Source organism: Alligator mississippiensis, chromosome 8, assembly GCF_030867095.1.
Source record: "Alligator mississippiensis isolate rAllMis1 chromosome 8, rAllMis1, whole genome shotgun sequence".
Classification (NCBI taxonomy): domain Eukaryota; kingdom Metazoa; phylum Chordata; order Crocodylia; family Alligatoridae; genus Alligator; species Alligator mississippiensis.
The window spans coordinates 34450870-34475649 of NC_081831.1; the positions used below are offsets into that span (position 1 = coordinate 34450870).

Here is a 24780-nt window from a genome sequence, read left to right on the forward strand (position 1 = left end):
GCTATATGTTGGAAGAAGGGCTTTGTATATAAGGCCGTGATATGACAGATGTCTGATCTGGTGTGGGTAGGGGTGCACAACTCAAGTATGTAACTGGGCTAGAGGTGATGTTAGCCAAAGCTAGGAGGGCTGAACCCAGTGCATGCCAGATTATTACTGGGGAATTTAAAGCACCGTGCAATGCGCGGTGCACCAAATTTTTTGCCATAGTTTTGAGAGGTGGAAAGGGCAAGAGAGAGAGGAAAAGAGGGTGAGAGAGAGAGAGAGAATGTTGGACTGCCTGCATACCCCCTGCCTGTCTTGTGTACCCCCAAGGGTACACGTACCACAGGTTGAGAAACTCATGTAGAGGAATCACTCTAGCACTCTTGCTCTGCCCCCTTCCCCCAGTACTGAGGCTGCCTTGTGGTTCCTGTGCCCTCCCACTCTGTTGTTTGTTTGTTTTTATGTCTCAGGCCAAATTAGTCAAATCAGTTCTGAATTCTGTCAACTGAGAAGAGCTCAGTCGTTCAAGTCTGTGTGGCAATACCATTGCAAGTATCCTCTCTCCCAGATTCTTCAGCTTGGGGCTTCACATACTCCCAAATCCATGGCAGGCATCTTACCTGCAGGCCCCAACCCCAGAGGCCTTGGAGTTCAGATGCCCCCTAATCTTGCTTGCCCTTTGCCAAAAGGCCAAAGGAGCAAGCTAGGGAGAAATCCCCCATCTCCACAAAAATAAAGCGTGTAGCCACGGATCCTTCTGTTGGGAGGCTATAATAGCCTCCCATAGAGGGGCCTGCCCTTAGTGCAGTAGTCAAGTCTCCACCTTTAACTACACAGTACTATTCAAGGTGATCTTGGCCCACAAGAGGCTGAGATTCTAGGTGTGAGCCCCTGTGAGCCAACAGGGACTACATGCTACATGTCATGTGAGCCAGAAGGCTGAGAAGTAATGGGAACCTACCAGAAGGCTAGATCAGTGCAGCCCATCTGAAAAAGATCACCATGTGGGCAGAGCCTGAGTGCTGGCTCTGGTCAAGAAACTCCCCAGACCACGCACATCATCTGTCCTTTGTATACTATAATGCCAAAGATCCTGTTTTGTGGACACCTCTTGGCCTGATCTCTCCCAGTCTGGATCCTCCCCTCCCCCATCTCCCTTGGCTTCTCCAGCAGTTCCAGGGAAAAGCCAAGAGACCCCAAAGAGAACAGTGTGACTATAAGCTTGCGTTCTGTCATGAACTCGGCTATTGGGTTATGTTCTTCCCTCTCTCCATTTTCTCCCTCCATTTCTGGTTACCCCTTCTCTGCAGGCTTGCAGTTTTGCATTCCATAATAACCAAATTTCACCTTCCTGCCTGTGATCACTACTGCTTTAATTCCTCCTGCTTTCCACAGTGTGGGGCTGGTCCCCTGTGGAGGTGCTTTGTTCACCATTTTTGGCATCTATTCCAAACTGGATCATAGCTGATGTAAAGACACCCAGACAAAGAAAGACGTGAGCCAGCAGGACCTTGGGACCCGGGGCAGCTGCTCCAAGAATCACTAGAAACACAAATGACTTGGATGCAGGTTAACTATAGGGAAGATTCAGGCCTTAATTTTCACCTCAGTGCTGCCATTTAGATCAGCGTTTCTCAACCCACAGGTCACAACCCAAAAGTGGGTTGCAAGAATATATGAAAGGGTCGCGAACAAACTTTAAAAATGGATTCTCCTTTAAAGGAGAAAAATGAGGGCAGCTGGCTTTTTCCTTGCAGGCTGGTAGGGTCCCAGCCTTCAAGGGGTGCTTGGAGCTCCCCATAGCCCCCACACACTCACCCCTTCTCCATACACTGGGGGGTTGGGGTCTGGGGGCACTGGCTATCAGTGTTTACAAATGGGTCCTGGTACAAAAAAGGTTGAGAACTACTGATTGAGATGATCATCCACTGGCACTCGGAATTAAAACTCCATTGAGGCAGAAGGAAATAGTTCACAATTCATCCACCCAGGCTCTCTGCAGACTCAATCAGTTTATTGAATTCAACCTAATTGATTTAAACTAGATGTAAACCAATTTGAAGTGTACCCCCATTAGGATTTTGTACTAGACTTAAATTGATTTAAATTTCACTAGTTTACAACTTGATTCAGCTTTACCTTCTTATGATTGGAAGGTCTGGAGCCTCTGATGAAAACTGTGGAGAGATGTTGTGGCCAGTTTGAATGCAAAACTACAAATCCTTTGGCTTTCCCAAATAATCCTCATGCTGAGACTTTTATTCCAACCCTCCTAACCACCTGTTCTATCATTTAACAATAGGGGCCAGCTTTTTTGGTAAACACATCATAAAGTAAGTCCTGCCCCGTTCTTGAGTGCCACTCCAATCCTGTTCCCCTAACCAATTTGCTGCTTTCCTTTCTGTTTTTTGTTGTATTTGGTGCCATGTTCCCTGCTCCCTCTCTTATCTTTCACATGCCACTCAGACTGTGCATGCCACTATTGGCATACATGCTGCAGGTTGGCCACCCCTGTTCTAGAAGATCCTTGGTAGATTTTGATACATTGTGCACATGAGGGTTCTAGAGGCTGAGCACTGTAGCTCTTTTGAGGCCATTGCAGGCAGCAAGGAACCTGCTCCAGATCCGTGCCCGGGACTCCCAGGGCAACAAGGGAATGCAGCTTCTATTTTTTGTGTTTTCCTGTGTCTGTGGGGGAGAGTAGAGAGGTGCTACCAAAGTCTCCTGGAGAGGCAATTCTGTTCTATATGCCTCATCTCTTCCTTTTAGGAGCGAAGCATGTTGAAGTGGATGCAGGGGGGAGGGCACTGGTTTTCTCTTGCTGTGCATGGGCCCCCTCCTCTGTCCCAGAGGAAGGAGCAAGAATGAGCTGCTTAGAAGCTCCTAGCTGGGCTGGGCTTGGATATCCTGGCCTTTGGGATGTTATAAATACCCTGCAAGGGTTTTGGAACCTGGATTTCAAACTGGTGGTGCAGGTTGCTGCAGAATTGGCTCAACCATGGTGTGATGCTTGTGAGCTGTTGAGTAGTGCTCCAGTCCCATAAGACATTGTGATGTGTATGTGGGGGGGCTGGAGGGAAGGAGAGGGTGCTGAAGGAATCGGGTAGCTAGTCTACCCAGTGGTTTGGTGACTACAGTGTAAAGGTGACCACTCTGTCTTTGGCTTGTAGTTCAGGGGCTTTCCCACTGTGTTTGCCCCAAGGGAATTATTCTGTGCCCCACTCCAAGCTCTTGAGCTCTGAGTTGATCTCTTTCCTTGTATTTCCATCTCTGCCGCTCCTTCTGATAGGAGAGTGCTCACGGTCTTTCCTGTTTTGAAGCCACTTCTGAGTGCAGTTTGGTTCCCATGACCTTCAGTCCCTGGGCTTTGGGAGACTTCCCTTCTGTGCATCTTCCCTGCGTTCTGTGGAACCCTAAGTGACCATCAGCCCCACAGTGACATTGTTTATACTAGTGCAGAGTTGATGGCTGCACTGGGCTGAGAGTGCTACCAGATCCTGAAGCCCCCTCACCCAAAGGACTCATGTAGTGTATTGGCTTGATCTTTGCTAAGCTTTTGTGCCCCAGATTTCTCACCATTGCTAGCTCCTGGCTTAGCTCCCCCAGACATAGTGATGGTGACAGTCCCAGTGTAGCGGAGGCACTAGTACTTTCCTGATGCTGATAACACCGTGAGATCTGTATGTGTCACTGCTGCATGTAACAACTAGAGCAACCACCTGCTTCATCCTGCAAAGATACCTGGTCCTGTCATGGTGCCATTCGGAAGTGCAGGGAGTCAGTGCGTCAGCAAGTGTAGCTTGGACCCCAGAAGAAGGGGAGTGGTCAATCCTTCCTGCTGAGAAAACTCCTGCTTGCTTGAACACAGGGTTGTCATCCCTTTGCTTCAAGCTTTCTCAAGGCTCCAGGAAAAGCAGCTCTGCCCTTCAGCTGGGTTAGGGGGACAGTGGTTGTTCATCTGCAGTCGTGATCCCTTACTGTAAGCAGCTCACCCCTGCCGCTCACTGGAGAATCCTGGAGCTCCCTGTTCCCAGCCCCTAGGGCAGGGGTGGGCAATTATTTTGGGCAGAGGGCCGCTTACTGTGTTTTGGCAAGCCATTGAGGGCTACATGACAGGCAGCCCAGGGAAAATTAATATTAATTTTCTAATTATTTTATGGGCCCCGTGGGCCGGATAGAATGGCCTGGTGGGCTGCATTTTGCCCACCCCTGCCCTAGGGCCTGAGATGGACTTATAGACATCGGCTTACTGCATGTAGAGTCCATCAGAAGGAGCCTGCTGAGTTCTGCTTTGGGGCTTGAGGTTAGGGAAGAGGTTCCAAGTCCTTCACTTCTGATTCTGAGGTAGTTGAATTTGTTTGGTAAAAGGAGGATGACTATTGCCATAGGATTTCTTAGTGCCATACAGAATGCCATACCATGTGTTTTGGCTGCTTGGCATGTTGCAGTGGCAATGGAGATAAATGTTCCCACCACTGAGGCCCCTACTGCTTGAGCTCAAGATGGGTGGGATTTTCCTTTGTGGTAGGGCCTATGGTTGGGCAGTTCTGATCACTTCTAGTAGTAGGTAGTGATGTGCACCCCTGCACTAACCAGCTTGTTAGAAGACACTCATTGCACAATAGCTCTAGTTCAAGATACCACTTGACTTGGGTCAGTGACCAGGAGAGAAATCCATTAACTTGGGTCCATCCATAGAAGAGAGACATTTGGAGTTCTGCACTGGGGGAGCCTTCTGTGGTGAAAGACTGCTGTAAGGAACTGGCAATTATTTCCCTGGAGCTCAGGCCAATGTCCTGCCCATCCCTCTCCTGTTGTGCCGAGCCAGGCAAAGGTGACCTGTGGGGTATGAGTTGGTCCTTGCTGCTGCTGCTGAAGCCCAGTGTGAGCATTCTCTGTCCCAGGCTGGTATCAGCTAGCTGTGCAAGCACTGCTGGTCAGGGCTAGTATCTAGGCACTAACAAGGAGCATTAGCTTGGTTCTCATCTGCATGCCAATTAATCCCGGGGGGGATCAATGCAGTAGGGGAAGGTTGGAAGACTAAATTGATCTGCCAGACCACATACCTGTTGTGGCAGGGAAGGAAAGGGTGCTCAGTTCACCTACCATTGCTATTAATAGTCAAACTGCCTTTACTCCAGTGGTAGCCCTCAGTGATGTGTATGTTTGATTATATTTTTAAAGGACGCTGTCAGAATTTGAAAGACTTTTTCTTAAAGGGTCTAGATTGGCTCTTTGCTTTGCTTCCCTGCTTTGCTCCACCCCTAACCCACATGACTAATGGGGGTGCAGAGAAGGAAACTTCCTCTGGGGCATATTATCCCATCACTGACTCCTGCAGGGCCCTTGCATCTTCAGTGAAGTGGGGGAAACAGGACACGGACTCACTGGGCTCACTGCTCTGTGTTGCTTGTGTCTCTGCCAACATGTTAGCTGATCTGTAATGACCTGGCTTTACATAGGGATTTTTGTTTAATTGCTGAGGTCACTGGCTTGAGTTGCATCCATTGCTCACCTCTGAACAGGGCTGGTTAGATTTAGTTCCCCACATACCATGGGCATCCCTTGAGAGCCTGTGCAAGTCTGAGCCCCTTAGTCTCTCATGAGTCATCTATGAGATGGTGATTGTTGCAGAGCCCTGCTTCACCCAGGAGTTTTGAGCTTTGCAGTTGCATTAAAGATAATGAGGGCTTCGGCTAGAGGCCATAAAAAATTCCTTAGTGGGGGACTCTGGCTCCTCAGCCTGGGCTCAGTCCTGAGTCTTATTATTATGATTTTTTAAAAATTTTCGTGTTCCAGGTTGAATTAGCCAAATCAGTTCCAAATCCTATCTACTGAGCAGAACTCAGTTGTTCAAATCCATGTGGTGCTAACACTAGCAAGTATTCTCCATCCCAGACTCTTCAGACCAAGGTTTTAGATATTCCCAAATCCACTGGCAGACATCCTACTTGCCAAGCCCAAGGTCAGAGGTCTTATGGTTCAGATGCATCTGACTCTTACTTACCCTTAGCCAACAAGCTAAATGAGCAAGCTGGGTAGGAGTCGTCCATTTCTATAAAGTTAGGTGTGTAGCTGAGATCCTCCCACTGGGAGGTTATAATATAGAGGTTCCCAACCCCTGGGCCGTGAAGGGTTGACTGCTGGTCCGCAGGAGGGTTGTTTGCCAGATCAGAAGTCTGGAAGTGACCAGCAGTGTAAAAAAGGGTTGGCTGTTGTTCTGCAGTATGCCGGTCACTTCTGGTTTGCGATATGCTGGTCCACTGTCATGTCTGGTACACAGTTTAAAAAGATTGGGAACCACTGCTATAGTAGACTCTCATAAGGTGTCCTGTCCACAGTGCCTTGGACAAGTTAACATCCATTACAATGCCATTCTAAAGTGATCTTGGCCCGGGAAATAGGCCAGTGCAGTGACTACACTTGATCTTAATAGACATTACACGTAAACCAATTTAAGTGATCATAAACTGGTTTAAACTTGTAACAGAATAGATATTCAGTGCGCATAAACCCGTTTGAAAATGGCTGAAACCAGTTTGAGATAAACCTGGTTGAATACAGTATCAGACTTAACTGATTTGAGTCAAACCGGTTTATGTGGTGTGTGTCCCAGACCCAAGAGTCCTGAGCCTTGGCACAAGCACAAACAGGTCCCTGAATGACTTGGAAGAGAAGCTGGTCCTGTGAGTCCTTCTGCCCAGTTCTGCAGGCCCCGGAGGTTCTGATGGTTCAGACATTCAGCTTACCTAGGGCTTCTCCAGACTTAGTGGCTGCCCATTGCTGATGCCAAGGAGAACTGATCCGCATTGGCCATGCGCTGCCCCTGCTAGCTACTTGATTCCAACCTTGGACCCCAACATTTGTTCCTCAGCTTGTGTGCATGATGCCCTGAGCCTCTGGGGGTGGAGACTGCAGAGCTGTATGGAGCAGCTGGTTTAGCCCTGTGCAGAGCAGCATGGGCAGGAAGGAGTTAATGGGGGGGGAGTAGGGGGGATTCCTTCCTTGTCAGAGCTGGAGCAGGGTGTGATTTGAAGGGCTGACTGTCAGGGCTGATTTTTGTCAGAAGCACCTGCACCCATGAAAGGGGGAGTTGGGCCTGTGGGATTGTTGGGAGAGGCCAGGGAGGGGGCAATGGCCTTGCTGAGCACTGGCTGGGAGATGAAAGCTGGGGTAGGGGGAGGGGATCAAAGAGAAATCTGGGCTCCATGTGGTCCAAGGCAGCTGGATGCTGAAACAGATGGGAGGGATTGGCTGGGTGTGGCCATAAATCAGGCAGGGCTGGGATGCGGAGGGGCTGGGGTGGGGATCCAGCAGCCTGTTGGGCAAGGAACGCTCAACCTCCCCTGTCAAGCCTGGCTGTACCCATAGTGGGGTGCCTGGCCCTTGGCTGTGGGTTGCATCACCTTGAACTGCAGCTGTGGAGTGAGGCCCACGGAGCGTGGCAAGCCCAGCCTGGCTCTCACCCAGAGCAGAGCAGCCTGCCTTCAGTCTGCACACAGCCAGTGGGGCTGGGGTGCCTGCCAGAAGGAGTGGGAGGAGGAAGCAAGCAGCCAGGCAGCCCTGGGCTGGATCTCTGAGTGGGTGGCTCCGCTCAGGGGAGTGGCGGACATGGGCTGGGCCTGCCTCAGCTGCTAAGGGAGGGATTTGTTTTGTGACTGAAGGCTGGCTGTGCAGACCTCGGTCCCGTCCAGGCAGTGCTCCAGAAACGCCTGGGATTTTGCACCCATCCAGAGTGTGGGCCGGCATGGCTGGGCCCTGCAGCGCTTGGCACGGCCCTGGGCATGCAGAGGCATCAGTCACAGGGATGGGGAGGGAGGGCCATGCGCGTGACTCATTCGAGGGTGGGGTCACAGCTGGGTCAGGGCACAAGCCACACAAATTTGATGAGCCTCCTTCCACCCTCCTGGCATGCAGCTGGGGGAGGGACCAGCTGGGGTTTGGGCCTCTTTCTCCTTGGTTTGCCCTCCCCCAGCTCCTTGCAGCCCTCACTACTGGGGGAGTGGCTGGAGAGTCTCCTGCACCTCCCCACCCCCACCTGGGCTTCTGCCACCAGCGCTTCTGGGCCCTGTGCCAGGTTGTGCCAGCTGCTGCTGCCACTGACGCCCCTGCCGTGTGCCTGTGGGAGGCAGGGCAGAGCCAGGGGTAAAACTGACATCACTCGGAGCTCCCAGTCCAGCCTCCAGCGTCGCCTGTCACCTGCCCTAGGACAGCAGCACCTAGTGGCTGCCCTACCACAACCCAGCCACCTGGTACAGGTCCCCTTAGTGTCTGAAAGGCTGATGCTGCGCCTGCCTGCCCTGGCCATTCTTCCTTCCATGAAACCCTTGAATAGCTGGAGTTGTTCAGAGCGTCCATCTGCCAGTGGCTTTCTTGGCTTGGAAGCCTCATCCTCTGGTCCTGCTGATGCTCTGTCTTATAGGCAGTGATGATCAAATGCCTTGTTTTGAGTATCACCCTGAGGGACAGATGCTGGTCCCCATGGATCCAGCCTCTTGGGCTTGCAAGACAGGGCTGGAGATGCAGGGATGAAAGAGGACTGGATTCTGGCCTACCAGGTTTCTGCGGCTCAGGCCCAAGTGCTGCCTGAATGCATGGGCAGGCCCTTCAGATGCTGGAAGCCAGCTGGACCTGCTCTGTGGTACCTTGCCAGCTAGTCAAAAGGGATGCCAACCCTCCCACTTGCCTGCGGCACCGTGGTCTGTACAGGGCCTGGTTTGGGAGCAGTTGGACAAATACTCTCAGGTCAGGGTTTCTGAGCCTGACTCTCTCGTCCACTGAGATACCACAGAGTTGCTATACCCACCCAGGTGCTCTCAGGGGAAGCCTTGGCTTATGGGCTCCTACATTTGTCCTCCAACTTGCTGCCCTCAGCTGTGGGTCTAGGCCATGGGTGGGCAAAATGTGGCCCCCGGGGTCCCTAAAAAATTTAGACAAATATTTTTCTGCCACTGGCTGCCTGTCATGCAGCCCTCGATGGCTTGCCAAAACACAGTAAGTGGCCCTTCTCCTGAAATAATTGCCTGCCCTTGGTCTAGGCTGAGCAGAGCACAGATTCTGCCTAGTTCTCATGGCAGCACACAAGCATGTTCCCCATGCTGTAGGGTTGGGAAAGGTGGGGGAGGCTTTTGTTCACTTGAGCTTTCCACATCCCACCCCCTACCACTCCCCATTTAACATCCAAGAGCTTGGCTTGCAGGAGCTGGATGTTGTGACTTTTCCTCCCTCCCAAGCCCTTCAGAGCTCCAGGCCTGTGTGAAGCTGAGGAGTGGCCTGGGAATGGCTTTTGCCTCTCTGACACAATCCTCCCTCTTCTTCCTTGCTCTCAGTACAGGCAGACACATCCTGCCAAAGCCTGGGGGCAGGTTTTGGGTAATGAAATAGCTGGAGGGGGGAGAGGGAAGGGATGGTCCTTTAGGTGTGAAGTGCATTGTGTAGGGGCATGGATTGGCACTGAAATTGCTGGCAGGTCTTTTGAATTGAGGGGAAGCTATGAACGAGGCATGGTTTGGGGGGGCACAAGGGTGCAGGTGAGGACTCTTGGGGTGGGAGCGGAGCTGCATGTGTGGAGGGAGCTCAGCCCTACTATAGCAAGGGGCAATGTAGGTTAGGAACAAGGTGTATTCGGATACCTTTTGTACTCTTTTCAACAGCACCTGAATCCTGCGCAAGGAGAACTTGTCCCCTTTGCTACTGAATGCCTGTGCCCTTGGTTGCAGGCAGCAGGGCGCCTAGCTGGGCAGGGGAGTGGTGGCCAAAGGCTCTTTCAGATGGAAATGCTAAGCTGGTGACAGACTTTACAATGCTTACTTGGGGGCCTCTCTCCTTCACAGTGTACACAACTGTGGCAGTGATAATAAAGCCCCCCTCTCCGTCCCTGCACTGTGATGCAGAGGGGAGCTCTGTCTTCAGGGCCCTTCACTCAGCAGCCTCTGTGCTGCCAACAGCTTTTGGGGCTGGGCCAGGGGGGAGAAGAGATTAGTGACAATCACTTTGTTCTCAGATTTTATCCCACAGCACTATGGCATGAAATTGCAGTGCGTCTTGCAAGCCCAGCCCCAGTGAATCCCTCTTCCTCAGAGCTGAGCCACTGCACATCTAATAGACCAGGGATGTCCAACCTTTTTGAATGTGGGGCCGGATTGTGAACTTTTTTATCACCCGGTGGGCCGGCAGGAGCGGGTGCTCGCACAGCCTGTCCAGTCTGGCCGCAGCCTGGGGGTGCAGAAGTCAAGGGGTGCCGCCTGACCCTGCCGTGTCCCCCTTGCTACCTGGGCGGCCTCGAGGATGCTCCCACACCTGCGCGCCAGGGCTCAGCAGCCAGGGGGACATGCGAGGACCTTACAGGGGGGTGCGGAATGTGCAGGGACATCTCCTGCTCCCTCTCCCCCCGGGGCAGCCCGAGCCCAACTGGCAGGGCTCCCTCCCTCCCTGAGCCCCGCGACTCACCACCCCCAGCGCAATGTCTGCGGGCGCGGGGGGATATGGGGAGGTGGGTGCCAGCTTCCCACCCCGACAGCCACAGCAGCAGCATCTCCTGCAGGCCCGGCCGCAGCATCCCTCTGAGCCGGCGTCAGCGCCCGCCTGTGTGGCCGGCGGGGACTGGCGCAGGGCGGGGCTGGCATGCAAATGAGGAAAGGAGGGGCGGGGCTAGGAAGGGACACTGAAATGAGGGGGGAGGGGAGGAGCCAGACCACGTCGGCAACATCAAGCAGACCCGGTGCGTGTGGGAACCTTGTCCCTTCCCCAGCCCTTCAGCAGCCATTAGGAAGCTGCTGAGGCGCTGGGGGAGGGACAAGGGGTGGGAACGAACATAAACACTGTTTACTTTTATTTCCCATCGCAGCACCTCGGGCCTCAGAAAATGGCTTGGTGGGCCGCATGTTGGACAAGCCTGTAATAGACAGGCTCAGTCTCTGTCCTAGTGTTTTCCCTTTCCAGGTTCCACTGATTTCCTCTCAGAGCTTGGACTGTCCTGACGGGCTGGGTCCAAGGAGCTGCCATTGCTGGAAGAGCTGGCCAACATGAGAGACTCATAGTTGGTAGGGTCAGAAGGGACCTAAGCAGATCATCTCATCTGTTCATTGGGATAGTGTTGTCCCAGATGCATCTGGGGGTCATCTGCCAAGCTAGAAATGGCACCTCCCCTGCCTCTGACCCAGGAGCAGACTTCACATTGGAAATCTAAGGGGGAGAGGTGTGAGGGTGTCTCTCCCCAGAGTGTCTGATCTGGAAGGAGAAGGCTGGCAGACCAGGAGCTGGAAGGCCTGGATTCAACTCCCAGTTTTGCCTTGGAAAGCCTGGGGACAAGTTATCACCTCTGTGCCTCCCTGCTTTAGTGAGAGGAGGGAAGGGAGGTGTTTGTGTCTGCCAGAGGTGTGGGAAGGGGTTACTTACTGCATGAGTGTTTATAAAGAGCATTCTTCACCAAGGGAAGGTGTTGGAGAAATGCAAGTGTTACTTAGGATTACTGTAATGTAGTTCAGAAGCACCAGGTTTTCTCTGAGGTTCCCAGGGTCTTGCTGCCCTGTTTTTTAACCAGGCTATGAAGGGACAAATCAAGCCTCTGAGCCTATGTGGCACCAGCTCCCATATTGCTATCCTTCCTATGCCCAAAGTGATGAGTGGAACTTGTGTCTGGCTCCTGTGACCCTGTCACCCACAGGCAGTTAGCAGCTCTCTTTATGACCTTGGGCTCTGTTGCCCCACCGGTGTCAGGTTGACGCCTCCCATTGGGCCCAAGTCCGTGCTATGTTAACAAATGTACCTGTCAGAAGGGCGTCTTACTCAGCAGATCTGCTTCTCATGTGCTTCCCAGCCAGATGCCCATACATAAGCAAGCTGTGACTTTTGTGCTGCTCCCTGCACTCCCCTTCCCAACAGGCTTCCCAAGCAGATCCACATGGCCGGAGAGGGGCTTGTTTGGTTTGGGAATCAGAAAATCCACCTCAAAGGTCTCCCCATCATGCACCAGCTATGAGAGCCTGGGCTGTCCTGGGAGAGCTGAGCTAGCGGTATGATTGAGTTGAGGCAGACCAGTGTAGGCTGCTGTCAGAGCTTTGCAGGGAAAGCAGGAATAGTAGCTTGTTTGTGCAGAGAGGGGAAACAGATCCACAGAATCCACCACCTCACCAGTTGGTTAAACCTTGCAGAGGTTATATCCTAATCCCAAAGGCTCATGGTTTGAGGTTGCTGGGAGCAGTTATCCCAGCATCACTCAGGATCAGATACAGAGAACTATTGGCAGAGGGTTTCAAAACCATCTTTCCATGTCCTTGCATTTAAAAGCCTTCCACATTCAGACAGCTGACTTGTCAGGATCAGATGGGTTTCCAGTTCCTGATTAACAAGGACCCTGGTTTTCTCTGATTTAAAAAAAAAAAAAAAAAAATCCCCAATTTTCAGATTAGAAAAGTAACTTGAAGTCTACATTTTTCCGTGATTAAAATGAAACACTCCTATCTATCTATCTATCTATCTATCTATCTATCTATCTATCTATCTATCTATCTATCTATCTATCTATCTATCTATCTATCTATCTATCTATCTATCTATCTATCTATCTATTTTAGTGGTGTTTAATTTTAATCACAGAAAAATGTGGATTTTGGGTTACTTTCTTTTATCCGAAAATTGGGGAGATATATTTTATCAGAGAAATCTAGGATCCTGGCTGATTACAGACTTCCCAGTGGTAGGGTGGCTTCATGGTCTAATGATTGGGTTTAAGCTTCTTGGGTTCCTTAGAAACGCAGACTCTGCTGGCAGGCTCTAGTTAGCTCCAGCAGCCTCTATGTGGATATAAATGGAGTTCCCTGCAGTATTGCTGGGCTGGGTGTGTCTTTTAAATGAGAGTTTTGTAATTTAAGTCCTTGCTCTGCTTGGGTGTGAAGATTGCCACTGCACTCTGCTTGCTTACCGGGTTTGTCTTAATCCCCTGAGTTTAATGTTTCCATTCTCAATCTCCCTCCCTTTTGCTGTGTTCACCATGGCTGCCATCCTCTTCCCCAGAAGTGGCTGCCACTGCTGTAGTAGGTATAATGGGGTCCTTTGGGATGCCCTGTATAAAAGGAGAATTAAAGGAGATTCTTGTTCTAGGACAGAGAGGGAAATGGGGCCACTTCAGTTCCCTGAAGCAGGTTTGGCTGGAGATTTGAGCTGTTCTGGAGGGGGGGGTGTGCTCCGGGACTACAGCTCTGGTGAGCATGCCCAGCACACTATTCTCAGAGCTGAGAACTTCAGAGCTGCAGTTCCCCCCACAATCTGTTGTCTCCTCTGTGACATCCAAAACAAATGGCCAGGCACACTAGGGACTTGGCCCATCCAGGAGCTTCTGGTTGCAGGTGTAACTAATCCACCCACCTTCTTTTGCAAACTCAGATAAGTAGCATTTGTCTTCCATATCTGACAGTATCTTCCAGATTCCCCACTGGCCCTTGAAAGCCCCAGTAGCGAGGAGCTTTGACTGCAAACTTCCCAGCTTACCTGCATGGCTCCTCCTTCAAAAATGGGCCTGATCCCAGGGTCTCTCCCTTTCCAGCCCCTCCACTAGGTAAGATTTCTCCCCCAGCTCATACCTCTTGGGTGACTCCCTTGTCCCATTGTCCAGTTTATGAATGCAGATGTGAATCTTGATTGGCCAATAGCTGGGTGCTGTGAGAGGACTGTACCATTGGATCAGTGGTGGTGAAGAGAGTTTCTCTTCATTGAAACTGCAAAGAATGTTTATGTCATAGTTGGAATTAATATATTATGCTCAAGCCTGACTTGTTTCATGCTGCCTGTATGGGGGTGGGGGTGGGACACATGTTTATGATACTTCTCTCTCCTGACCATGAGGCACTAGGGAGTCCCTTCAAAGATGCACCAGGATTCACAGATTCATAGATTGCAAGGCCGGAAGGGACCTCGGAAGATTATCGGGTCCAGCCCCCTGCACCAGGCAGGAAAGATAACTGGGGTCAGGTGACCCCAGCAAGGTGACTGTCTAGTCTCCTCTTGAAGATTTCCAGGGTAGGCAATTGCACCACCTCAGCTTATTTCACAGTCTGGACACCCTGGCTGTGAAGAAGTTTTTCCTAATGTTGAGCCTGAAACGGTGTTTTAGAAGTCTGTGACCATTGCTCTTGGTTTTCCCCAAGGGTGCCCTGGTGAGCAGTTGTTCACCGAGCTCTTGATGTATGCCCCTGATGTAGCGGTAAGCTGCTACCAAGTCCCCTCTCATCTGTCTCTTTTTCAGGCTGAAGAGTCCAGGATCCCTCAGCCTTTCCTTGTATGCCTTGCCGTGGAAGTCTCTGGTCATACAGATGGCCCTTCTCTGGACTCTCTTGAGCTTTTCCCTGTCCTTGTTGAAGTGCGGTCCCCAGAACTGTACGCAATACCCCATCTGCGGTCTCATCAATGCTGAGTAGAGTGGAAGAATTACTTCCTTGGTTTTGCTGGAGATGCATCAATTGATGCATGCCAGAGTATTATTTGCCCTGCTGGCTACAGCATCGCACTACTGGCTCATGTTCAAACTGGTCAATTATTACTCCCAGGTCTCTTTCATTTGTAGTGCTTGTCAGATTGGCATTGCCAAGCCTGTAGGTGAGCAGAGGGTTGTTCGTCCCCAGGTGAAGCACTTTATATTTCTTGATGTTAAACTTCATCTGGTTCTGATCTGCTCAACTTGCTAGCCTGCCTAGGTCTGCCTGTATCTGCAGCCTATCTTCAAGCATGACCATGCTTCCCCATAACTTGGTGTCATCCATGAATGTGGCCAGTGAAGTCTTCACCCCATGCAAATCATTGATGAAGATGTTAAAAAGCACTGGGCCAAGCACCGACACCTGAGGGACACCACTGGCCACTTCTTGCAAAGATGACACAGGTCCATTCAGTAGAATTCTCTGGGTCCTACCCCGCAGCCAGCTTCCTACACACCTGACTGTCTCGCAGCTAAGCCCACAATCTTCCAGTTTCCTCATGAGAACATCGTGGGATACCAAATCAAAAGCTTTTTGGAAGTCAAGGTATACAATGTCAACCTCCTCTCTCTTATCCAGGTGGCGAGTTACCTGATTGTAAAAGGAGATGAGGTTGGTAAGACAAGACCTGCCCACTACAAAGCCATGCTGGCTGTCTTTTAGAATCCTGCCTTCTGCAAGCCCATCATATATAGACTCCTTGATGAATTTTTTCAGGATTTTCCCTGGGATAGAAGTTAGGCTAACTGGCCTATAGTTACCTGGGTCCTCCCTCCCCTTCTTGAGGATGGATACAAAACATTGGCCCTCTTCCAGTTGTCAGGGACCTCTCCAGAGTGCCACAAGGTTTGGAAGAGCTTCGCCAGCGGTTCTGCTTTGACTTCAGCCAGCTTCTTCAGTACCCTCAGATGAAGTTCATCTGGTCCTGCTGACTTATATGTCTATTTTTTTTAATTGATCATACGTCAGTTCTACAGCAATAGTAGGAAGGCAGTCATTTGAACCCTGGTCATTCTGTACCCTAGCTGGAGTGATTTTTTCCCCTTGGCCAGGTGAAATACAGGAGTTCGGTTTTCTCCTGAGTACCAGTAACCAGTCCTTTAGTTATTGAGTAGTGCCCCCCCACACCCATTTGTTTTCCTTCTGATTCCTATGTACCTAAAGAAGGACTTCTTGTTGTCCTTGATCCTGGTTGCTAATTTTAGTTGAGTTGCCGCCTCAGCCCTTCTGATGTGTTCCCTACAATTGCGGGCCATTATTGTATAGTCCCAAGCTTCCATTGCTTGTTATACCTCTTTCTTCTTTCTTAAGAGGACCATGATTTCCCTGTTTTGCCTGCCAAGAGGGTTTCCTAGCTCTCTTGTGACATTCCCTCTGCATGGGAATGGACTTCCTTTGCGCTTCAAGGATCGTGTCCTTAAGGAATGACCACTCTGCATGTACTCCTTTTGCCTTCAGTCTCTAGTCCCACAGCACTTCTACTAATGACCTGAACTTGTTGAAATTTGCATTTTTGAAGTCCAAAACTTCAGTTCTGCTATTTAGTTTGTCTGCCTTGTGATGGACAGTGAACGTGATGGTTTCATGGTTGCTGTCGCCTAGGTTGCCCTCTGTTTAAGGTGGTCACCAAGTCGTCTCCTTTGGCTAGGACCAGGTCTAGAAGAGCATTACCTCTGGTTGGCCCTTGCACCCCCCTGAGCCAAAAAAAAACTCTTTAATGCAGGTCAGAAAGGAATATGACCAATCCAGCTTGGCCAGAGAGGGCCTGTTATGGGTGGAGGACTTTACATTATCTTCCTATGAGGTGACCTATCGAGGGGATAATGTAGAGAGCTGGGCTTCTGGCTTTGTCCTTGTAATGTGTGGCACATAAGAGCTCATGCAGAGGGGGAGGTTTGACCTAAGCACAGGGTGGGGAGGCAGGACTCCTAGGTTCTGCTTCAGTTTTTCCAGGAATTTAATCTGTGACCACAGGTTTTCATCTCTTTGCGCTGCATTTCTCTAATCTCTGGGGGCAAGGAGCGGTCTTTGCCACTGCCTTTGCTTCTGCAGAGCCAAAAGCCCATGAAAGGACCTAGAGAGTCAGGTGCTAGAGGGATGCAGGGATTGCTGCAATGTGGGAAAGATTGTGTGCAAGAGTCTCATCCCTTCTGTCTCCTATGATCAGAGATAAGCAGTTGGTTCCAGCTCAGTCTCCCTTCCTCCTGCCTCTGACCCCAAGTGCTTGTCAGTGACTAACCCAGTGTTATACTGGAAAGACTTCTCATTAGCCCAGGGGCCCATAGGCTGTGTGAAGGGTTTGGGCCTGCCAAGCTGGGCAGTGGGTTTTAGTGCATAGGGTATGGTGGGAATCTGGACATCCAAATTCTGCTGCTGGGTGGTTTAGTGCAAGGTGCTTCTCCTTTCCATGCCTCAGTTTCCCATCTGCCAGGAGGGGTCTCTTGCTTCTCCTTGCCCCTGTCTCTTCAGTGTCCCCCAGTGAAGGAGGCTGTCCCTCATAGTTGATGCCTTTGCTTTGCAGGCCGCAGGCTCAATTCAGAGTAAGGTGCTGCCCAAGATGAGCTCCTCATCGCTGCTGGAGGAGAACTCCTTGGAGCCACCAGTGCTGCTGACAGACATCAAGACTGAGCCCCCTGAAGAGCTGCTGGCCAGTGACTGCAACCAGCCCCAGGCTGAGCCTGTGGACCTGTCGCTCAACAAGTCCAAGGGGTCGCTGCAATCCTCTTCCCAGGTGTCTTCCTCTATCAGGTCCTCACCCATGCTGGTGACACCACCCATCCAGACGCCAGTGGTCTCTATGTCGTCCACGGGCCTGTCGTCCACAGGCCTGTCGTCCACGGGCCTGTCATCCACGGGCCTGTCGTCCACGTCGGCCATCCCTGCCGTGCTGTCCCCAGGCTCCATCCTGGCGTCCACGCAGGGTAGCGGCGGGCAGCAGATCCTCCACGTCATCCACACCATTCCCTCTGTCAACCTGCCCAGCAAGATGGGCAACCTGCAGACCATCCCTGTGGTGGTGCAGTCCCTGCCTGTGGTCTATACCACCATGCCCACAGATGGGGTTACTGCTGCCATCACTGTGCCACTTATTGGGGGTGATGGCAAGAACGCTGGGTCTGGTAAGGCCTGTTTCCCATCAGGGCCTGGGCATAGCAGGGGAGGCTGTGGCTTCAGGGTGGGGCCATCAGCAGAGTTTTGTTTGGGCAGGGTGGTTGGAATGAGGATCAGTTGGGGACTGCAAATCAGGATTTTGGGGGCATATAAACAAAGCTGTTGGGGAGCAGGCAAGGAGAGGGTTCTCGGGGCTGGAGGGGGCCAGGCCGACTGAAAGCTGAAAGCCTAGAGGTAGGACCTTCCTGGGCAGGTCTGAGGCATGTTAACAGGAATCTGGTGAGGGAAGCTTGGCCTTCTGCTGACCCAGTTCCGTGGCTGAGAGGCCTTTTGATCTGCCAGGCTCTTCATCTGGTACCTCTCACCAGGGCCAGCAGCATCATGAGACCAGCCAAGCCCAGGCTCCATAAACGTCCTGTTGGCTCAGCTCCCAGAGCGTGACGGAGCCTGTCCAGTCCCATGGAGCCTGTCTCATCTGGCTGGGTGTGGGAGGAAGCCTGGTGTGCTGGTACTGCTGCTGCAGGCAGGCACCGTGTGCCTCCCAGTAGACAAAAGCCCTGCCCTGCCTTTGCCAGAGAAATGCCTCTCTTGTTTGTGGGTCTTCTGACCACTAGTGTTGCCTTGTGATGGCGGTGGACCCATCCCCTTGTTCTTGATGGGTTCTGAGTTCACACCAGGGACCCACCCATGAATTACAGCTGGTCCCTGGATGCAGCCAGATGGGGCTGGGCAGCTAATTGCATGCTGCAGCCTGGTCGTGGCAGGAGGACAGGCTTCTCAGCTCCTGCCCTGTGAATGCCAGCTGTGCCTGGAGCAGACGGGGTGTTGCTGGGGCCCAGGGCTGGCTTCTCTGCCTAGTGCCTTGCATGCCTGTGCGGGGCCAGGCTGGGAGAACTCTGCCTTGGATGCTGCTTGCAGCAGGCTGAACCATGAGCTCAGGTGCTGAGGGGTCACCTACTCTGTTTCCAAGGCCCCTGCAATTTCCTTGGTCTGTTCCAAGCTTTCACATTAGAGGTTTCCTGCTTCTTTGACCCTGTCATTCCTTGCCCTCCTGCCCTCTTCCCAGCTCTGCTCCCTGTCCCCCTCCCCCATTCTGCAGTCCAAACCCCCTTCCTGTGTGTGCACAGGAATCTACCCCCGCAAAGCTGCAGCCCAAGCTGCTGAAAGGGGTTCTCAGCTGCGGACTCCGAGCTGGCATAAGTAGGGGCCTGGGGGCATGGGACTGGGCTGGGAAGGACCTGCTTTCCTCGCTGCTCTCCTGTGGCAGCTGTTGAGAGAAGCTGCTGCCAGGAAGGGCAGGGGTGGGGCTCAATGCCTGTCTGGGGAGTGTGACAGGGAGGGAGGGCTGGGCGTGCTCCCCAAGAGCACAGTCAGGCTTGCAGCTTAGCCTGCGGACAGAGCCTCTGACTGGGAACCTGGGGCAGCCTGACTGGGATGCCCCAGGTTTCCAGTTGGCCCCTGTGAACCCAGGTGTCCAGAAGCAGGGTGTTGGAGAGAGAGGGGCTGGATTCCTTTCATGGGGAGGGGTTGCACTGAGGTGGGCACTTGGGGCTCAGAGGGGTGGGGGGTGGTTCTCAGTGGGATGCAGGAGAGAGGGCTCAGATCCTGGAGCAGTGAGGCACAGCTCTGTGCCCCCCAACTTGCATCCCCTCCTAAAGACCTGCCCTTTTGTGGAGGGGGTCTGGTCAGTGTGGCTGGGTGCAGGGCTGAGGCAGAGGCCTGTGGGTTCACGAGCCCCCGTGATCCACCCCGCACCACCCATCCCCTTCTGGCCCCCATGCTGCGCCTGTTGTCAGGGTGTCTGAGCTCGGGCGCCAGCTCCAGACTGGTCTGTCTCTCACACTGCCTGGAGCTGCATGCCAGGGCGGAGGCTCCCTGCCCTGGTGGCTATGTGATGGGAGGGGCTGGGGCCTGAGTGCTGGGGAGCCAGGCTGGCTCTGCGGTCGGTCGAGTGGCTGTGCGTCAGGAGGGGAGGAGGCTGGCTGTCTGCCCTCCATCCCGCTGGGAACGGGTGGGGGGAGCTGGCAGGCTGCCGCCCCCCCCCCCAGCGGGGTGGGGTCCTGACCTCCCCTGCCAGTCCCCCCTCCGGCTCCAAGGCTGCTCTGGTTCCAGTTAGACCGGCTCCCCCCGCCCCACCCGCCGCAGGCTTCCTGCCTCCCATCCTGCGAGCCGAGAACTCCCAGGCGCTTCCTGCCAGAGGCCCTGGCTGGTTCCCTGCTGGCTGGGGTCACATGTGGAAGTCGGGGCTGGAGGGAGGAGGGGGGCGTCCTGATAGGGGAGGGTGCACAGCTGAGATGAACCAGGGCTCTGCTGCAGGGGAGGAGGAGGGAGGAGCCTCCCTGACCTGGCAGCACCATCGGCCACAGGCTGGGGTGGGGGAAGGATGAGGGTGGGGTCAGATCCTTGGCCTGAGCCATGTGGGTGCGGCTTGTGTCTGGGTCTGAGTTCTGGGGCCCAGCCCTGGCCAGGCTGCCAGATCTCCTGAGCGCCATCTGCTCTGCCAGCTGATGAGCTGAACCAGGCATTGTGCTTAGGTCATGATCAGGTCCCCGTGGGGGGTGGCCAGTGGTCCTCCAGCCTACCTACAGCTCTGAGCCGTGTTCTGGGCCCATGCTGTTCCGTCTCTCCCTTGGGCATGACCATGCCAGCACCCAAGCTCCGCAGACCTGCACCCTGGCTTCCATGGGCTCTGAGCTGCTGGAGCCCACTCCCACCGGGCAGAGCAGCCAGCTCTTCTGACCTTGGATGGGCTGCTGCAGTGCTGGTAGGCAGAAGAATAGGGCCCAGGTTGGAGGGTGGCCTCATGGCCCCTGCCCTGTCAGCATGGGGGGAGGAGGGATCAGGACAGGACAGTTGCACCCTTTAACCACCCCCAGCAGCAACATGGCTTCCACCCATGTCACTGGCCAAAGGGCTGGAGAAGGCAGGTTTCCAGCTCCTGTTTTGTCCATGTTACTGGCAGCTATTAGGGGAGTGATGGGCCATGGGGCTGTGATGTGGCTCCCTGCCCATCATGCCCATAATGGCAGCAGGAACCTGCTTAGGAGTCTGGGCCACATCTGGTTCTGCAGCCAGATACTGCCTTGTGGCATCCCTTGACCCTCCCCCTGAAGCCCTGGGTCATGTTAGAGCTGTGTGGTCTGAGGGGTGAATGGGGAGAGAGTGCCCAAGGATGGGGGAGTTGGCAGGGGGAGGGTGCACTGGGACTGGTGTGGGAAGGGAGTGTCCAGAGGTAGGGGGGTGGGGGTTCTGGCAACTGTACACCTTGGGGAGGGAAGGGGCCCTGTGGGTGCTGGACCGGGGAAGGATGCTATGTTGTGGCTGTGCTCCCTCGGGACACTGCTCTTTCTGCCTGCCCTGTTTTCAAGGGCTTTCTGTTTCCTCCCCCAGTGAAAATTGACCCCAGTTCTATGTACCCCATGGAAATGAACAGTGACAGTGAAGACAGCGGCGCAGAGGAGAGTAGCTCAGCTCCCTTCCAGGACCTACAGCGAGAGTGAGTAGCAGCAGTTTTTTCACTGTGGCTGAGGCAGGCTTGCCCCTGGGTGGATGGCGTAGGTGGCAGCGGTAGATTGGGACAGGAGTCCTGCAAAGGGGTTGGAGTACCAAAGCTGCCTATGGAGCTGGTCACCACTGTGCCAGGACCCTGCAGTGGCCAAACCCATTTCCAAACTGTACAGTTGTAACGGCACTTGGGTCTCATTATCCCAAGGCAGGCCAATCCATGGTCACACTATGTGTTGGGGGGTAGTCTGGTTTTTCTCTCTCATCATATTTAATTGGCTGTCCAGGGTGCTTGAGCTGGTGTCATCAGAGAGCAGGGCTCTGGCTGGGGTGGGGCAGGCCAGCCCTGGCAACTGGAGAAGGTATTCTCTGTTTTTCCTGAGTGAGATCTAATATGCCACGGGGAAGGGGTTGTCTGCCTGTCTGGGAGAAGAATGGGATCTGGCATAGGGTGATAGTCCTGTATTCCCCTGGTAGGTCAGCAGTGGCCCGGATGCAGCGAGCAGAATCCCCAGACCTGAAGAAGAGACGAATTCACCAGTGCGACTTCGAGGGCTGCAATAAGGTCTACACGAAAAGCTCCCACCTCAAAGCACACAGGAGGATACACACAGGTATGGCAGGGTGGGGAGGCAGCCTCTGCCACATGGCTGCCAGCCCAGTCCAGCTCAGCCAAGGCAGTGGAGTCCTGGACCCCATTCCTACATAGATTAGGGTGGAATCTCCATGCAAGGGGTGGGAGGAGCTGTCACACCCCAGCCCCTGCTGTCTGCTGAACAAGTGGACCAGCTGCAGACCTAGGACACCCTCTCTCTCCATCCTACCTTAGAGCCTGAGGAGCTGAGACTCTCAGATACTCCTGCAAGACCAGGAATGACCATCTGGCACTTTACCAGCATTTCAGATCCTTTGACTGTGCACCCCACCCAAGCCTGGCTGTAAGCTCTTCTCTCCAGGTGTGGCTGGCTGGGTGCAGGAGTTTCAGGGCTCAGCATGGATTCAACCAGGAGGATCCAGATCTGGGAGTTCCCTGCTGGTTTGAGATATGTGCAGGGTGGAGAGGGAGGAAAGTTATTTACCTTCAGAAAAAAGTACAGCTTCTGGCCCCAGTGGTTAAGCGGTGCCCACAACCGTCCTGCTCACTGTGCTTTTAAGATGCCAGGACTCTGCATTTGGGCGTGGAGTCCTTGCTCCTTTTGCTTGTATGTGTAGTTCTGACATAAACCACTAGGTTGCAGGCTTTTCCCAGCCAGACACAGCCTTCTATTGTCTGTGGAAGTCCTTGGTATTTGCCTGAATGGGAGCCTGGGAAATTGTTATATCCCTGGGGCTTAGGAACCCTTTGTGATCCACAGGGATGAGGAGAGGGGCTGTCTGTCCTTCCCGGGTGGCAGCTGGGCTAGCATAGGAGCGAGCAGGTAGTGTGTAAACACCTGGCTTATCTATTGCAAGTTGAGCTGTGTTATTTTGCAGGGGTCTTGGGGCTCTGGTACTAGGGGCTGAGCTGGTACAGTAATGGGCATTGCTGGAACATAATCCTGGAAGGGCATTCATCCTGGGTAGCTCAGAGGAGGGGTTTGCTTATCAGGCCTTCTGTCTCCCCACTCCTCCACCCCAGACAGTAGTCTGCTGTGTTTTGTAGAAGAGGGTTTTGTCAGCATGTATAGGTCTGTTAGTGTAATGTTGCCCCTTCCCCAACTGCTGCACCCAGCCCTGCCTGGTAAGGTCATACTGCAGGGCTCCATACAGAAGCTGCCTCTGGCTGGGTGGAAATAGTTAAATAGGAGGTGTTCAGCCCTCCAGCCTCCTTTCTCCTTGTACAGATCTTGACCTTTGGGGCATTCTGTCCCTTGCAGCTGATTGCTGCAAGTTGGGGGCAGTAGATTCCCTCTTCCTCAATTATCTGTGCAGGAGGATCATAGTCTGAGTGGGGTTTACTGGTTAACTGAGGACCAAATTGGGCCCCATGTATTTCGGTCCAGAATGTGTGTGGGTGAAAGATGCTCTGAGCTGCAGGGAACAGTGTTTCATTAACTTAGCTGACCACTAGATGGCCTCATTACTGCACACAAAGTGTAGCTGAAGCAGTAAATACATGAGAGGCAAAACTCAAAAATAACAGGCCAGCTGGCCAGGCAGCTGTCACCCAGGCTGAGGGAGAGCTTGGGCCTTTCCATCTGGCTGAGAGACTTGCCTTACCTTTGCCCCACCTCCATGAGGCAGTGCAGTGCTATTATCCCCATTTATAGAGACCAAATGACTTGCCTAATAAAGTCCTAAGGAAGTCTGTAGCAGGGGATTCAGCTTGGGTCTCTGGCAGTCCAGGCCAGCACAAGCCTCCCCCATGGACTTCTAATAAGCTTGTCACAGATCAAGTCCATATCGCCAGAGGAAGTCTAAATGTGAGTGCAGGCCTCCTGGGATCAACAGACTGCTCAGTTAAGGTCCCCCAAGGAGAGACTGAATCTAAACTACATCAGCAGAAGCCAGGAAACGCAGCAGTTCTGTACTGGCCAAGGGAGGCCTTTTTCTCTGGCTGTGATGGGGATGTAGAACCCTAGTGCTGCAACTCAAACTGTACTCCCTTCTAGTCTGGCAGCCTAGGTGCTCTGCCCTAGGAATTTGGTCTATATATATATATATATATATATATATATATATATATATAGTGGTGTTTCATTTAAATCATGGAAAAATGTGGATTTGGGGTTACTTTTTTCTAACTGAAAATTAGTTTTTTTTTAAATCAGAGAAAACCAGGATCCCTGCTGATCACGTAGCCACAGTCTCCCCCTTTCCCTTTTTTTCATTGCTATTATATATTCAAATCATGCAACATTCTGTCTGCAAAATGTGTTTTGAACTTCCAAGTGAGCTTGGAAGCCCATACTTGGCACTGTTTCTTTTCATATTTCCCTGCTTGAAAGCTCCTTTTGTCTCCTGGCCTCCCAGCTGGAGGGGAGAAATAAGTTTCTACAACTGCCTAAAATAATCTAGAAAATGTTTCATTTCCATAAATAAGGGCATCTTCCTCCCTCCCCCCCCCCCAGCTTCCCATATCTCCCTTCGTTCCAGGGCAGAGGAACAGCATCTGCTGTTCTGGGATGCCTCTGTGGCCAGCAGACTTTTAACTCCAGTGTCCTGTGTCTCCCACCTCCACCCTGCCAGTCTAAGGGTTCTCATCGAGCATCCTAGCAACCTAGCCCCCTCGCTTCCCACGCCAGTAACCTAGCAACCATTCCTCCCTCCTAGTATCCTAGCAGCCCCTCCAGTATCCCACAACTCCTGCATCCCCCAGCCTAGCAGTTGCTTCTGCCCGACACATGTCAGCAGCAACAGCTGCCCTTTGCAAAGGTAACTGTCTCCTTGTACCTGCGGGGCACCTAGTGATTTATAGAGCTTCCTTGCATCTCCACAGTTTCTGTGTGGTCAGACTCTGGCCAGACGAGCTGGAGCAAGAGGAACACCTCGTGGGCTGGTGTTTCCGTGGCTTCCATGGCATCTGCCTGCTGTTCAAAACACTTTGAGGTGTTTTTGTTACATTCTCTTAACTTGAATGACTAATTAATGCTTTGGGGATAGGTGCTTTTTGGTAAAGGTTAAACAGGCCTTCTGCTGAGGCCTGGCATGGCCACCACACTAAGCATCCTTTGTCCCTCCTCAAGGGCCTCTAACAAAGCCTGGGAAGATGCTGGGTCTGCATTTTCCT

At 52.7% G+C, this 24780-nt stretch overlaps 1 protein-coding gene across 6 annotated transcripts in view; it reads left to right on the forward strand.

Annotated features, from left to right (window-relative positions):
• Positions 1 to 24780, forward strand: part of KLF8 (KLF transcription factor 8) — a 94930-nt gene that overhangs the window by 62459 nt on the left and 7691 nt on the right. For all 6 annotated transcript variants that reach the window (XM_059732619.1, XM_059732616.1, XM_059732617.1 and 3 more), the window contains 3 exons: positions 16978 to 17575; positions 20958 to 21063; positions 21549 to 21685. In XM_059732619.1, coding sequence (XP_059588602.1) covers positions 16978 to 17575; positions 20958 to 21063; positions 21549 to 21685 — 841 coding nt within the window. The remainder of the gene's footprint in view (positions 1 to 16977; positions 17576 to 20957; positions 21064 to 21548; positions 21686 to 24780) is intronic.